At 37.3% G+C, this 14339-nt stretch overlaps 1 protein-coding gene across 6 annotated transcripts in view; it reads left to right on the top strand.

Moving 5' to 3' along the window:
• Nucleotides 1–14339, top strand: part of FAM126A (family with sequence similarity 126 member A) — a 125316-nt gene that overhangs the window by 37880 nt on the left and 73097 nt on the right. For 5 of the 6 annotated variants that reach the window (XR_005369539.1, XR_005369537.1, XM_038557083.1 and 2 more), the window contains exon 2: nucleotides 11065–11143. Coding sequence is in view for 3 of the 6 variants with exons in the window: in XM_038557083.1 (XP_038413011.1) it covers nucleotides 11093–11143 (51 nt within the window). In the remaining 3 variants the exon portion in view is untranslated. Of the gene's footprint in view, nucleotides 1–8546; nucleotides 8567–11064; nucleotides 11144–14339 lie in introns of those variants that run through there. The other variant, XR_005369538.1, reaches the window with a different exon arrangement.

The following is a 14339-nucleotide window of genomic DNA, read 5'->3' as shown; positions in this document are numbered from 1 at the left end:
AGAGAGAGGCAGAGACACAGGCAGAGAGAGAGGCAGCCTCCATGCAGGGAGCTGGATGTGGGACTCGATCCCAGGACTCCAGGACCACACTCTGGGCGAAAGGCAGGCACTAAACTGCTGAGCCATCCAGGGATTCCCCCCAATTAGAACCCAGCTTGGGACACTTGATTGGCAGCCAGTTGAGTGGAGGACTCTTGGTTTTGGCTCAGGTCGTGATCTCAGGGTCATGAGATCAAGTCCCATTCTGTGCTGAGCACAGAGTCTATTTAACAATCTCTCTCTCTCTTCTTTTGCCCCTCCCGCCCCCCAACATGCTCTCTCTTTCTCTCATAAATAAATAAATAAATAAATAAATAAATAAATAAATAAATAAATAAATAAATCTGTCTTTAAAAAAGAACCCAGCTTGGGTGCCTGGGTGGCTCAGTTGGTTGAGCGCCTGCCTTCAACTTGGGTCATGATCCTGGAGTTCTGGGATCAAGTCCTGCATCAGGCTCCCTGCTCAGCAGGAGTCTGCTTCTTCCTCTACCTCACCCCATTCATACTCGCTCTTTCTCTCATTCTCTCTGTGTCTCTCAAATAGATAGATACAATCTTAAAGAAAAAAAAAATGAACCCAGCTTAATTACTTTTCATTAGTAATTATTAACTTTTTAAAAAATTGATTCTCTTCTTCCTTAACACTGTCACCTCTTTGTAGAGAATAGAGTAAAAATCTCTATTTATTCACTTTGGAATTAGCTTTCAAATTCTTGGTTCAGATTGGAGTCAAGGAATCTGAGCAATTTTGAAAACTTGCTGAACTTGCCTAACCAATATGTGTCAGCTTTATTATATTGACATTAACTATAATATATGTATAAAATATGATAGATTGGTTTTTAAAAAGAGCTTGCGATGTATGTAAATAGGGGCTATTTATTAACTGAAGAGATCTTTCTGGAATATATCCCATCTGATAGGTACCGGATTAGGTGCTGAGAATAGAATGTGGGCAAAACCAGATTTAGTTCCTGCTTTTAAAAGCACAGTACAATCTCTACTTGGTATATTATTCCCCTATGTTGTAAAAACAGACTGCCTGTTAAATCTCTACAGCAACAGTTTGTTTCTTGCCTAGTGATTGTTGATTAGTTGTTGCTTTGTCTACATGTCTCTCCTTCCAGGATGAAAGAGCCACCTTTATCTGGGACATTTGGGTCTCCCATCACTCTCTGCACTCTAGCCACATGGATTTTTTTCTTTTCCTTGAAAAACCCAATGATTCTTTTTCCAGGGCCTTTTCCTATAAAATTCAGCTTACCTGGTACACCATACACCATATCGTACCTTCTCATCGGGTCCTTTTAAACTCATACTTAGTTAAATCTCAGCCAAAGTGTCAATTACTTAGGGAAATTTTTACTGACACCTAAGTCTGTGTCAGCCTACAGTAATTCAAAGTGATTAGCCAGTAATAATTGATTACTAGAACAAAAGTCAATACTCTTTAGAAGATTATAACAGAAACCAGAATCTCTGAAACTTATCATCCATAATGTCCAGTATATGATCAAAGTTCATAGTCATTCAAAAAAGAAGGAAAATGACACTCAAGCAAAATGAACAGTCAATAGATATCAACTCTAAGATTATTAGAAAACTGGACTTAGCAGAGAAAGGTTTTATTTATTTTTATTTTAAGATTTTATTTATTTATAGAGATGCAGAGAGAGAGAGAGGCAGAAACACAGGCAGAGGGAGAAGCAGGCTCCACGCAGAGAGCCTGACGTGGGACTCGATCCAGGGTCTCCAGGATCACGCCCTTGGCTGCAGGCGGCGCTAAACCGCTGCGCCACCAGGGCTGCCCCAGAGAAAGGTTTTAAAACAGCCAGTATAGGGGTGCCTGAGTGGCTCAGTCAGTTAAGCATCTGCCTTCATTCAGCTCAGGTCATGATCTTGGGGTCCTGGAATTGAGCCTTGCATCAGGCTCTCTACTCAGTGGGGAATCTGCTTCTCCCCTTGCCTCTGCCTCCTCCACTCTGCTCATACTCTGTCTCGGTCTATCTCTCAAATAAATAAATAAAATCTTAAAAAAATAAAGCAACTATTATAAATATGCTCAAAAATTAAAATAATATTTAAAGAGTTAAAGGAAATGAATTAATAGGGAATATCAGAAAAAAAAGGAAAGTGTAATAAGAAAGTGAAATGCAAATCCTAGGTCTGAGGAATAAATAAATGAAAATTTTCTTGTATGGATGGATATGAGGGTGATCTGGTTGTGACATCTGTCACCCCATTGATCACTAGGCTTGATTTGGCTGATCTGTCTGGCTAGGCCATCCTCTTCCTCCCTCACTGCTCCATGTGCATCCCTCACAAAGCTGTGTGCTGTATTGAAGAGGGTGACCATCCCAGATAGGAGAGGACCATTCTTCTGTCAAAGGTATACAGGTAGCTGTGCTCCCCTGCTAGAACCTCCAAATAAGCTCTCAAGGTCTATTTGTAGAACATAGGGTAGTCAAGTTTCCAAGACTCCAGACACATCCAAATGAGGTGCTGCCTGTGGCAGTCTGCATTTCTTAAAAAAAGAAAAAAAAGGAAATTTTTCTTTCTTTCTACAGGAAAGATTTCCTGTATGAACTTAGCTGCCTGTGCAGTCTGCATTTCTTAAAAAAAGAAAAAAAAAGGAAATTTTTCTTTCTTTCTAAAGGTAAGATTTCCTGTATGAACTTAACAGCAGATTGGAGAAAACAGAATAAAGAGGAAATGTCAGTAGAAATTATCCAATCTTAGAAATACAAAAAAAAAAAAAAAAGATTGAAAGAAAATGAATAGAGCCTCTAGGATCAGTGGAAAAATATTAGTTTTGCATGTGTGTAATTGGAGTCCTGGAAGAGGAGAGTGATGATGATAGGAAGCATTTTTGAAGATATAATGGATGGATTTTCTCAAATTTGATCAAAAATATTGATAAACAAAAAAATATATTGATAAACTACTCATCAAGGAAACTCACATTACTATATGTTCTACCAGTTCTATTCATAGATGTTTTACCAAGATAAATAAAATGTGCCCACAAGATTTGTATACAAATTGTTCCAGTTACTATTGCTGCATAACCATCCCAGATTTAGTAGCATAAATAAAGCTGTTTTATCATGGTCTTGGATTCTGTAGTTAAGAATTTGAGAAAAGACAGGTGAAGATGACTTTTCCCTTTCTCCAATGTCTGTGGTCTTAGCTAAGAGTGCTCAAAGGCTAGAGCTAATTGGGGGCTGGAATTATCTGAAAACTCACTCTTAAGTCTGCTGGTTGATGCTGACTCTTAGCTAGGACTCAGTAAGATTGTCTGTGGAGAACACCTACAGGTGGCATCACCGTGTTAGTCCTTGGGCATTTTCATAATACAGTGGATAGGTTTCAAGAATGATGGTCCCACAGAGAATCAGGTGGAAACTTGTATGACCTAGTCATAATACCAAGCTTACTTACATTCAAAAGGAAGTTACATTGATTCCACTTCTTGATGAAAGGTATGTGCAAGTTATCTTGTAAGGAGATTATATTGTGATCATCTTCAGAAAATACAGTCTATCACATGAATGTTTAAAGCCTTGATTCATAATAGCCCCAAACTGGAAGTAATCTGTATGCCCATCAACCAGTAAATAGGTAAAATAAGAAAGAACAAGTCTGCATAAGACCAAGCTATAGATACACTCAATGGCATGAATAAATCTCAAAAACATTATGATAAGAAGATGAAGCCAGAAACACATGTACATAATATATGATTCCATTTGTATGTAGAAGCTCTTATGCATGCTGAAGTAATCTATAGTGATAGAAATCAAATCAGTAGTTGCCTGGGTTAGGGGGTTGGAAGGTTGACTGGAAAGGATGGCTACATAGAACTGAACACTTTCAATGTGTACATTTTAGTGTATATAAATTATACCTCAAAGTTGATTTTTAACAATTTAAAAAAAAAACAATTAAAAAAACTAAGGTCAGGTAGGAATTAGAAATAAGCATACAACTCTTTTGAGGAGTTTTAATGTAAAACAGGAACAGAGAAATATGAAACTAGCTGAAGAGGAAATGAGGTTAAGAATTTTTTGGGGGGAGTGAATGTTAGAGAGAAATTTAATTAGGGAGAGACAGAGACTTGTTAAAACAATTTTGTTAGGTGGGCAAGAGAGGATGGTTGCAGTTCATAATTCAAAGGATTGGCCTCAGGATTATGGACAATTCATTTGTAATTAATAGAAGGGAAGATAGAGCAGAAAGATACAGATGCTTCTAGATAGGTAGACATTTGGGAATTTGTGGAAGTTCTCTTCTGATTGTTCAGTGAAATAGAAATTAAGATTATCAGCTGAGATTAAGAATGGGAAGAAGGTTTTAGAGTTTTGAGCACCAGGTAGAATGAGCAGGGGAAAGTGAACAGATTGTGAAGCAACTGCATGATTGGCACGCAGCATTGAGGGCTTGCTTAAAGTTTGTGGTCATAATTTGTAAGTGTTGTTTTAATTGTTTTTTTCTACCTTGTTAAGCTGCATGGGTACTGAAGTGGACCAGGTGGAGAGTCGGATTTTACCAGGGGTGTATAAACAATTAAGGGCAAAGTAGTTGAGGGAGTACATTAAAAATGATGATTAGAATTGACTAAAGAATTTGAAATGGTGAGGAGAATATTGGGAAGCAACATTAGGTCCTGGAATGGTCAAAAGGTTTTGGGGTCTGCATGGAGGATGTGCTGGAAAGATAGAAGAAGTCAGAGGGGATAATAACAAAGGCTAGGGCAGTGGTTCTCAAAGTATCATATGAGGACCTCTTGAGGGTCCCTAAGAACCTTTCATATAGTCTACAAGCTTAAAACTATTTTCATAATAAAATGGGCTTTTGTCTTTTTCACTCCCATTAATGAGTATATAGTGTTGGTTTCCAGAGGCTATGTAAATGATGACTAAATGGATATATGCTTATAAGTCTTGTGTTTTAAATTTTTCTTTTTTTTTTTTTTTTTAAGATTTTATTATTCATTCATGAGAGACATGCACACACAGAGGCAGAGACATAGGTAGAGGGAGAAGCAGGCTTCATGCAGGGAGCCCAATGCGGGACTTGATCCTAGGACTCCAGGATCACACCCTGGGCTGAAGGCAGGTGCTCAACCGCTGAGCCACCCAGGGATCCCTGTTTTGTTTTTGAATATAGTAAATATCAATAGATATTAACCTACATAAATAAAAAGCGATTTCAGAGCTTCAGTGATTTTTAAAAATAATTTTATGTACAATTTTAGATATATATATTTTAAAGATTTTATTCACCAGGGCTAAATATTATTTAGATATTATTAAATAAATCTGGGATCCTATTATTTATTTAAAGACTGAGAGAAAGAGAGAGCACAAACAGGAGTGGCAGAGGGAGGAGAAAGAAACCACCAGACTTCTAGCTGAGCACAGGGCCCGGCTAGGAACTTGATGTCACAACCGTGGGATCATGACCCCAGTTGAAACCAGGAGTCAGACAGTTAACCGACTGCACCACCCTGGTGCCCCAGTCACCAAGAATTTAAATAGGAGTAGCTTGAAAGACAGACAGTGAGCCAGAGCTAAGGTCATTTAGAAATGAAGGGGAAGATGGTAGGGGAATTGATTGATAGACGAAAACTACATGAGTTTCAAAGAAACGTCTGGTGGATGGTTTGAAAGGAGAGAGAAAGAATGATCTGAAATGATAATAAGGAGGAAGGAAGACAGACCTAGTGGTTTCTTCCAAGGCTATGTGAGGAAAAGCAGTCATCTGAGATGACCACAGGGAAAGCAGTGTCTTCAGAGAAGAGACCTGGGTTTCATACTAGAAAAAGAAGAAAGAGACATTCAGAGAATTGTTAAGGACATAGAGGATTTTGCTGCCAACAGATTGTCAGTTTCAGAAGGCACAGCGAAAAAACTTCCTTCCAGAATTAGGGTGGGATGGGAGATGGCGGTAAAACCGAGAATGTGCAAGAGTTAAGATTAGTGTGTGAGGGCTGAGTGTAACCTGGGAGCTGTAGTTTCTTGTGGTGGCCAACATAAACGAGGATCCAGGGGTGAAGGGAATGATAACTTTTGTCTTGGTAGACCTGAAACACATAGTGGTGGTGAGGCTGTGAAAGTTTCAAGGGTGGGGAGGAATTTTGAAGCCTTTCTTTTGAGCAGTGCAGAAGAAGGCAAAGAGGACAATTTTACTTGAGCTTGAGCACATGCTAAACAAGTCAGTATTCAGATTAACTCAGCTATGCAATTGGGGGCTCCCATTTGATCTCTGTCAAGTGGAAGATAAGAGGCTTGAACTGTCTGGTGTTACTCGTGTATAATATACACACAGAAAAATGCACAAATTAGTGTGGGGCTTGTTGAATTTTCACCAAATGAACACACCTGTGTAACCAGCCCCTACATCAAGAAGCATAACATTACTAGAACCAAAAAAGTATTCCCTTAAGGGCAACCGTTATCCTAGCTTTTTTTTTTTTTTTTTTTTTAAGATTTATTTATTTATTCATGAGAGGCACAGAGAGAGAGAGGCAGAGACACAGGCAGAGGGAGAAGCAGGCTCTACGCAGGGAGCCTGATGTGGGACTGGATCCCAGGACTCCAGGATCACACCCTGATCTGAAGGCTGATGCTAAACCGCTGAGCCACCCAGGTGTCCCTTGTTACCCTAACTTTTAACAATTGATTAGTTTTGCCTGTTCTTGAAGTGTATGCAAATATAATTATAGAGTATATTTTCTTTTGTCTGCCTTCTTTTCCACAACATTGTGACACTATTATAATTATAGTTCACTTCATGTGTGGAGCTGGATGCGGGACTCGATCCTGGGACTCCAGGATCACGTCCTGAGCCCAAGGCAGATGCTCAACCGCTGAGCCACCCAGCCATCCCTGTTTCTACTTTTTAACTATTTACAAAAACTGCTGCTATGAAAATTCCTAAGCACATCTTTCAGAAAACATATATCCATGTTTCTATATGGTATATTTTTTATGGGTGGAATTGCTGGGTCTATGGAAGATGAATGTGTTTTAAGTTTAGAAGATATTGCCTAAAGGTTTTCCAAGATATTGTACTTATTTATATCCACACCAGCTTGTATGCGTATTCTGTTTGCTCCATACCTTTTTCAACACTTGGTATTATTTGTCATTCATTCTAGCCATACTTTGAAATGTGTGTGTGTGTGTGTGTGTGTGTGTGTGTGTGTGATATTTTATTGTGGGTTTTAATTAATGAAGCTGAACACCTTTCATATGTTAGGTTTCCATTTGGGTAAGTGACGTGCTTGTTTTTCCTATTGGAGTTGTTTGCCTTTTCCCTACTAATTTGAGTTCTGTATATGTTTTGGATATGAAGCTCTTGTCAGATATGTGAAATGCAAATATCTTTATCCTACCCTGTGGCTTTACCTTTTTATTCTTAGTGGTAACTTTTAATAAATAGTAGTTCTTCCTCCCCACCCCAGTTTTATTGATGTATGATTGACAAAAGTTCTATATATTTAAGGTATAAATGATGTTTTGATATGCCACAATCAAACTGATTAATATATCCATCACCTTACATAGTTATCTTTGTGTGTGTGTGTGTGTGTGTGTGTGGTGAGAACACTTAATTGAGATATCTACTCTTAGTAAATTTCAAGTATACGTTTTTAACTGTAGTTACTATACTATATGTACATTGGATCTCCAGAACTTACTCATCAGATGACTGAAAGTTTACTCCTTTTTTTAAATTTCATTTTTATTAAATATTTTATTTATTCATGAGAGACAGAGAGGCAGAAACACAGGCAGAGGGAGAAGCAGGCTCCATGCAGGGAGCCCGACGTGGGACTCGACCCTGGGTCTCTAGGATCACGCCCTGGGCTGAAGGCGGTGCTAAACCGCTGAGCCACCTGGGCTGCCCCAGCATTTGTCTTTCTGTGTCTGGTTTATTTCACTTAGCATAATGTCCTCCAGGTTCATCTGTGTTGTCACAAATGGCAGAACTGCCTTCTTTTTAGGACTGAATAATATCCTGTTGTGTGCTATATTTTCTTTATTCATCCGTTGACAGGCAGAAGTTCTTACTTACTTTTAATGAAGTCCAATTTATTTTTTTAACTGCCTTATGATTAGTGCTTTTGTGCCTCTTTTTTAAGAAACCTTTGCATACTCCAAGTTTATGAAAGTATTCTTTTTTTTTGAAAGTATTCTTTTATGTTTCCTTCCAAATGCTTTGTTTTACCTTTTTTCACTTAAATCTATAGATCCATGAAACTGATTTTTGCATAAAGTGTGAACTAGTAGGCCATGGTTCTCTTCCCACTTTCTACCCCATGTTACTGTCCATTGACTTAAGCCTCATTTAATTTAAAGGCTGTGCTTTTCCTACTGAATTACAGTGTCACTTTTGTTATAAATCAGGTGACATATATATGTAAGTCTGTTTCTGGCTACTCTGTTTCATTACTGTTGTTGTTTTTTTTTTTTCCTGGCCCTTCTGATAATACCACACTGGCTTAACTACTATGATGTTGGTAAGTTTTCTAGTAAACCCTGATATTTAGAAGTTCAAGTCCTATAGCTCTGTTGTTCTTCAAGATTGCTTTGACTATCTTTGATCCTTTGCAAATCCCTCTTGATTCCTTTTAACCTTTAAAAAATTAGTCTTAATTTTAAGTAGGGAGTTATTTTAAATTTTATCTCCCCAATTCTCTGTAATTTGATGTAGAATGGTTTTATTTGTGATAATTTTCTGTCCTACTAGATAAACAATGCATAAATTTAAAAAAAGAACACTTATTTGCATTTATATTTACTTCGTTCCATTTTGTTTCACAAATAAGTATAATATAACAAGATAAAAATAAGTAGATCCTGGGGTACCGGGGTGGCTCAGTTGGTTAAGTGCCTGACTTCAGCTAAGGTCATGATCTCAAAGTCATCAGGCCCCGCCCTCCCTGGGAGTCTGCTTGTCCCTTTCCCTCTCTCTCTGCCCTTACCCTCACCCTCCACTCATGCTCTCTCTCTCTCTCTCTCAAATAAATAAATAAAACCTTTTAAAGAAAAAGTAGACCCAGGCAGAAAAAAAGTGAAACAAGAGAAAGAATTAATTCAGGCCTGCTTTTTTATGTATAGGCAGAAACTGTGACTCCCATCTTATTAAAATCAAAGCAAAGATAGTCAGTTATGAGAGTCACAGTATCCATATGTAAAAGCAAACTAATTATTCTATTTTTTTAAAGATTTTATTTATTTATTAGAGAGAGAGAGACAGAGAGAGAGAGAGCTAGCATACACACAGAGTGAAAAGGAGAAACAGACTTCTGCCAAGCAGGGAGCCTGTCGTGGGGCTCAATCCCAGGACCCTGGAATCATGACCTGAGCCAAAGGCAGACAGACACTTAACTGAGCCACTCAGGTGCCCCACAAACCAGTTATTCTAAAGAAGAGTTCTTGCTGGTGGTAAAAACTGAAGATGTGAATTTTCTCCTCTTTTGGATTTTTTTTTTTTTTTCCTCTTTTGGATTTTAAAGGTGATAACATATGATCTAGCAGGGTAACATTTAGGACACCATTGCAAAGCCCAGTTTATCTGAATGGACAATTCTATAAAATCAGTAGAATGATACAAATATGTGGTTTTTGATAGTTTGACTTGACCTAAGGATAAAATTTGGAATAAAAAATAAGTGGGCTATTTTTAATTCTAAAAAAGTAACATGCATATCTCTCAATTCTTAATTAATGGATGAATATATGTGTGTGTGTGTTTATACGTATTTTTCTTAACCATAGTTTTATTTATTTATTTTTTAACCATGTTTTTAATGAGAATTGGATAATAGAAACCTTAGAATATATTCTTTGGCAAGAACCTGTGTTGTTCATTAAGGCATATCTGTAAGTTGTAAACAAAAATGATTAAATAAAACTTTCACAGTAAAAAAAAAGGCCTCTCTGTACACTTTGATAGGTAGCTGAGAGGAGGCTATATTAGTTGATATTCTTCAATAGTAATATTTCATAGTATTAAAACTTTATTGCCACTGTAATAAGTGCTTTAATTTGTATTATTTATTACTGTAATAAGTGCTTTTATTTGCATTTTTTATTTTAATCCTCACAATAACCCCTTGAAAGTAGGTACTGTGGCTATCTGTATTTCACAGATGAAAAAAGTAAGGTAATACTACAAATAAGTAATAGAATCAGGATTCAGTTTCTGGCAATTATGCTTTTATTTCTACTACCTGATAATGCTGATGGAAATTAAGAAGCCTAATACAGGATTTGTGCCTGAATTAGGAGGTTAGGAAATTCAGATAGAGCTAAGATTTTTCTTCAAGAGGCAGTTTCTAGGTTTACTCTCATACAAATGGTGAAGAAAACCACATTGTACTTTCACAAAAATTTTGCTTGAGATAAATTTGTTTTGTATTTTCTTTAGCTTCTTTTTTTTTCTTATTTTTATTTAACTAAATCCCAGTCTTCTGAATAACTATTGTTGAATATGATCATTATCCTGAATATTATCACTTTTACTCTTGTTTTATGAGTATTAAGCTTTCAGGGAACCAAATCGCTGGTCTAAATATATTATAAAGAATCAAAATATAAGCAAATTGAATTACTTAAATGCTTTCTATGAAGTCATTTTTTAGCATGTCTTTTTATATTTTTACAGTTTTAAAATATTTTCTGCAATTTTCTTAAAACGCATAATATTTTGGAACTATTTCATTGAAACTAGGGGAAAGTGTTCAGTATGTTTTGCAGCTGGCATTCCTGAAAGCTAAATGAAAATTGCAGAGCCAATTTCATTACGTTGTGATATTTATACTTTTATTCAAATATTTGTGTTTGAATGCTTGTTTGTGTACATTGTTTTGAAATGAGCTTAGTAATTTATGCTTGAAACTGCTTTAATTTCACAAATAAGAAGTAACTACATTTTAGAGGATTAGTTCTATTCATTGTAATCTGACTATAAAATGTATTTAAAATTTTAGCATTTTTCTATGTTAACTTCCAGGTCGAAGGTCTAGAACAGATGTGGAAAGATGTTCACTTCAGAAAAAGGGGCTGTGGAGGAATGGTTGTCAGAGTTTAAGGTAATATTATTGTTTCAATATAATAATTATATACCAAAGAAGTTTTTTTTTTTTTTTTAAAGATTGTATTTATTCATTCATGAGAGACCCAGAGAGGCAGAGACATAGGCAGACGGAGAAGCAGGCTTCCTGTGGAGAGTGTAATGCGGGACTTATCCCAGGACCCTGGGATCTTGACCCAAGCCAAAGGCAGATGCTCAACTACTGAGTCACCCAGGCACCCTTGTTTGGGGCTTAAATCTCAGTGGCTCTTTTTAAATATTATTTTACTTCTTATAATTTTTATTTTTTTATGACTGAAAGGCTAAGAATCTACGGAAGCAAAAATATGGGCCAACAAATCTTAATAAGGAAGTATTTACACATAGTAATTTTTTCCAGAAAATCAATTCCTTTTTTATCCCAAGTGGTTAAAAGAGTTTGTTTTCTCCTTTTCATAGCAACACCACAAAGAATGGTTAAAGTTTCTGAACGTTAATGTTACCCTCTCCAACCATCAAAGATTTGTGATTGAAATGTGTCTCCCAATTTGGAGGGCAATGAGAGTGGGTATGATCAACAATGAGAAGATGGGAAGGTATCTGCCCACCTTTCTACCAATGGATCCTTCTCTAGCTGGCTGATTTTTGTTTTCTTACGAATTTTTCTCTATAATAGATAAAATTGTGTTCTTTTTTGGGGGGGAGGGGAGCAGCAGAGGGAGAAGGAGAAAAAGAGGGAATCTTCAGCAGGCTCCACACCCAGTGCAGAGCCTGACATGGGGCTCTGTCTTTCAACCCTGAGATCATGATCTGAGCAAATACCAGCAGTTAGTTGAACCCTTAACAAACTGAGCTACCCAGGCAACCCTAAAACTGTATTCTTTAACTAGTTAATTGCTTGCTCCTGGTCCTCTGGGTCTTCTTACACATAATTATGTGAACTTCATGTTGATGAACCATAGGAATGAGGGTTTGGGCTGTAACTGTCACTGTCCAGCCTAGTTAGCCCACAATGTTCAGGGACAAATGTATAGTCTGTCAAAGTCAGACTTATTGGCTTGTTTCCAAGAGGGAGACTGTACAACAGGCACTGTATGGGCATCTTGCCAAACAGAGGACAAGACAAAATTACAGGATTTGGAGGAAAAGTGAAGTTTAGATGAAATGTAAATGAAGTAGTATTTTGATGAGCTCAAAACAAAGCAGGGCTGTGTATAAATCTGGTGTGGACTTCAAAGTGGACCCAGGGTCATGTTGACTTGGAAACTACAAAGTTAACATCTATGTGGAATGTTGTGTTCAGAAGTTCTGGCTTCTTATCTGAAGCTCTGGCTTGGTTGGAAATCAAGCCTGCTTCTTGGCGTCAAGGTGACTTAGATCCTCCAGGCAAGAGTGAGATGTTTCATTCTTACTGATGTATGTTCGTACAGCAAAGTTTTTGATATTTATGATTTTAGATAACAAGGCTTCTCAGTGAGTAAGAATACAGTTAGTCACTCAAAAAGGGAGGTTGTTATGAAGCTTCAGCTGCAGTGTGTCCTTGAGAAAAGTAATGTTTCCTGTTAATTTTGCAGCTGGCCTTATCAGCCATTATTACCTCATTCTAACAAATGGCTGGGCAGATTTTCACTTTGTCAGTTATTATAGTCATGAGTTGATTATCCTTCTATGGATCCCCTAAGTTATCATAAAGTGATATAGAATCTTATAAAAGTACACTGTATATAGTGCCTTCTACATATTTAATATTTAATTTATTCATTCATGAGAGATACACAGAGAGGCAGAGACATAGAGAGAAGCAGGCTCCATGCAGGGAACCTGATGTGGGACTCGAGCCCAGGATTCCAGGATCACGCCCCGGGTCAAAGGCAGACACTTAACCACTGAGCCACCCAGGTGTCTCACCTTCTACATGTTTGAATAATTTGATTAAACCTTCCGCATATGTTATTTTTATGAGTGTTTAGAGTGTTTTCAAGCTTTTTTTTTTTTTTTTTTTTTGCTTCAGAAGTGTTTAACATGGTTCATTATATCATGATTTTTTAAAAAAATAATTATTTGTGAAAGAGAGGGATAGCCACATGTGTGTACATGCATGAGTGCAGGGAGAGGCAGAGGGAGAAACAGACTCTCCTCTGAGCAAACAGCCGGACGTGGAGCTTAATCCCAGGACCCTGAGATCATGACCTGAGCCAAAGACAGACTCTTAACTGGCTGAGCCTCCCAGGTGCCCCATCGTGATTTTTTTTGACAAGTTGATGGAAACTGTCAAGTGTAAGAGTTGAGTACTACTTCTAGGGCATTGTTATGTTTAATAGTGAATACAAATTTGCAAAACAAACATAGCCAGCCAGTTAGCCATGTTTTAGTATGGGAGTTGAGGAAAGGGGGCATGTTGAAGGATGGGGTATCGGGGAGGGTTCAACTATTAAGGCAAATAATTGAAAATCATGACTTATTCCCTTACTTTCCTGTCCATTTATTTATTCCCTTTCTCCTGGCTTGGATATGTGACCCTAGCAAGTGTTGCAGTGAAGGGTAATGGGGCAGTGCAGTAATATGGGCAATAGTTTGCCCCAGTGTTTGAGGAAGTGGATAGTTGGGCAGAGGGTTGCAGAGGTAATAGGTAGAAGACTCAGCCAGAGTGATTACATTGGTAAGTTGGTTACTTTGAGTAAGTAAGTAAATATATGGAGGATAATGAGAGTTAGGTTACTCTGTGTCTGAGAAAGAAATTAGAAACATGGACAGGAAAAAACAAGAAAGAATGCTAAGGTGTTAATCTGGAATTGGAACAATCAATATGAACTAATGGTTCTAAATATGTATATGATAAAGCTATACATGTAAAACCACATATATATATATATGTTACATGTTTTGGTTAAAATATTTAAGAAAGGAAGTTTGGATTCATTTATATATATATACACAAATATATATATAATATATATAGATATATATATATAGATATAGATCTCTCTCTCTATAGAGGGAGAGAGAGAGAGAGATGGGGGGGAAGCCTCTCTTTGGCTTTTTTTTTTTTTTTTTAAGATTTTATTTATTTATTCATGAGAGACACACACAGAGAGAGGCAGAGACATAGGCAGAGGCAGGCTCTATGCAGGGAGCCCAATGTGGGACTTGATCCCAGGACTCCAGAATGACACCCTGGGCCAAAGGCAGACTCTCAACTGCTAAGCCACCCAGGC

The sequence above is a fragment of the Canis lupus genome, chromosome 14 (assembly GCF_011100685.1).
Source record: "Canis lupus familiaris isolate Mischka breed German Shepherd chromosome 14, alternate assembly UU_Cfam_GSD_1.0, whole genome shotgun sequence".
NCBI classification, from domain to species: Eukaryota; Metazoa; Chordata; class Mammalia; order Carnivora; family Canidae; genus Canis; species Canis lupus.
The sequence above is the reverse complement of the archived record's forward strand: the minus strand, read 5'-3'. Positions and strand labels throughout refer to the sequence as shown.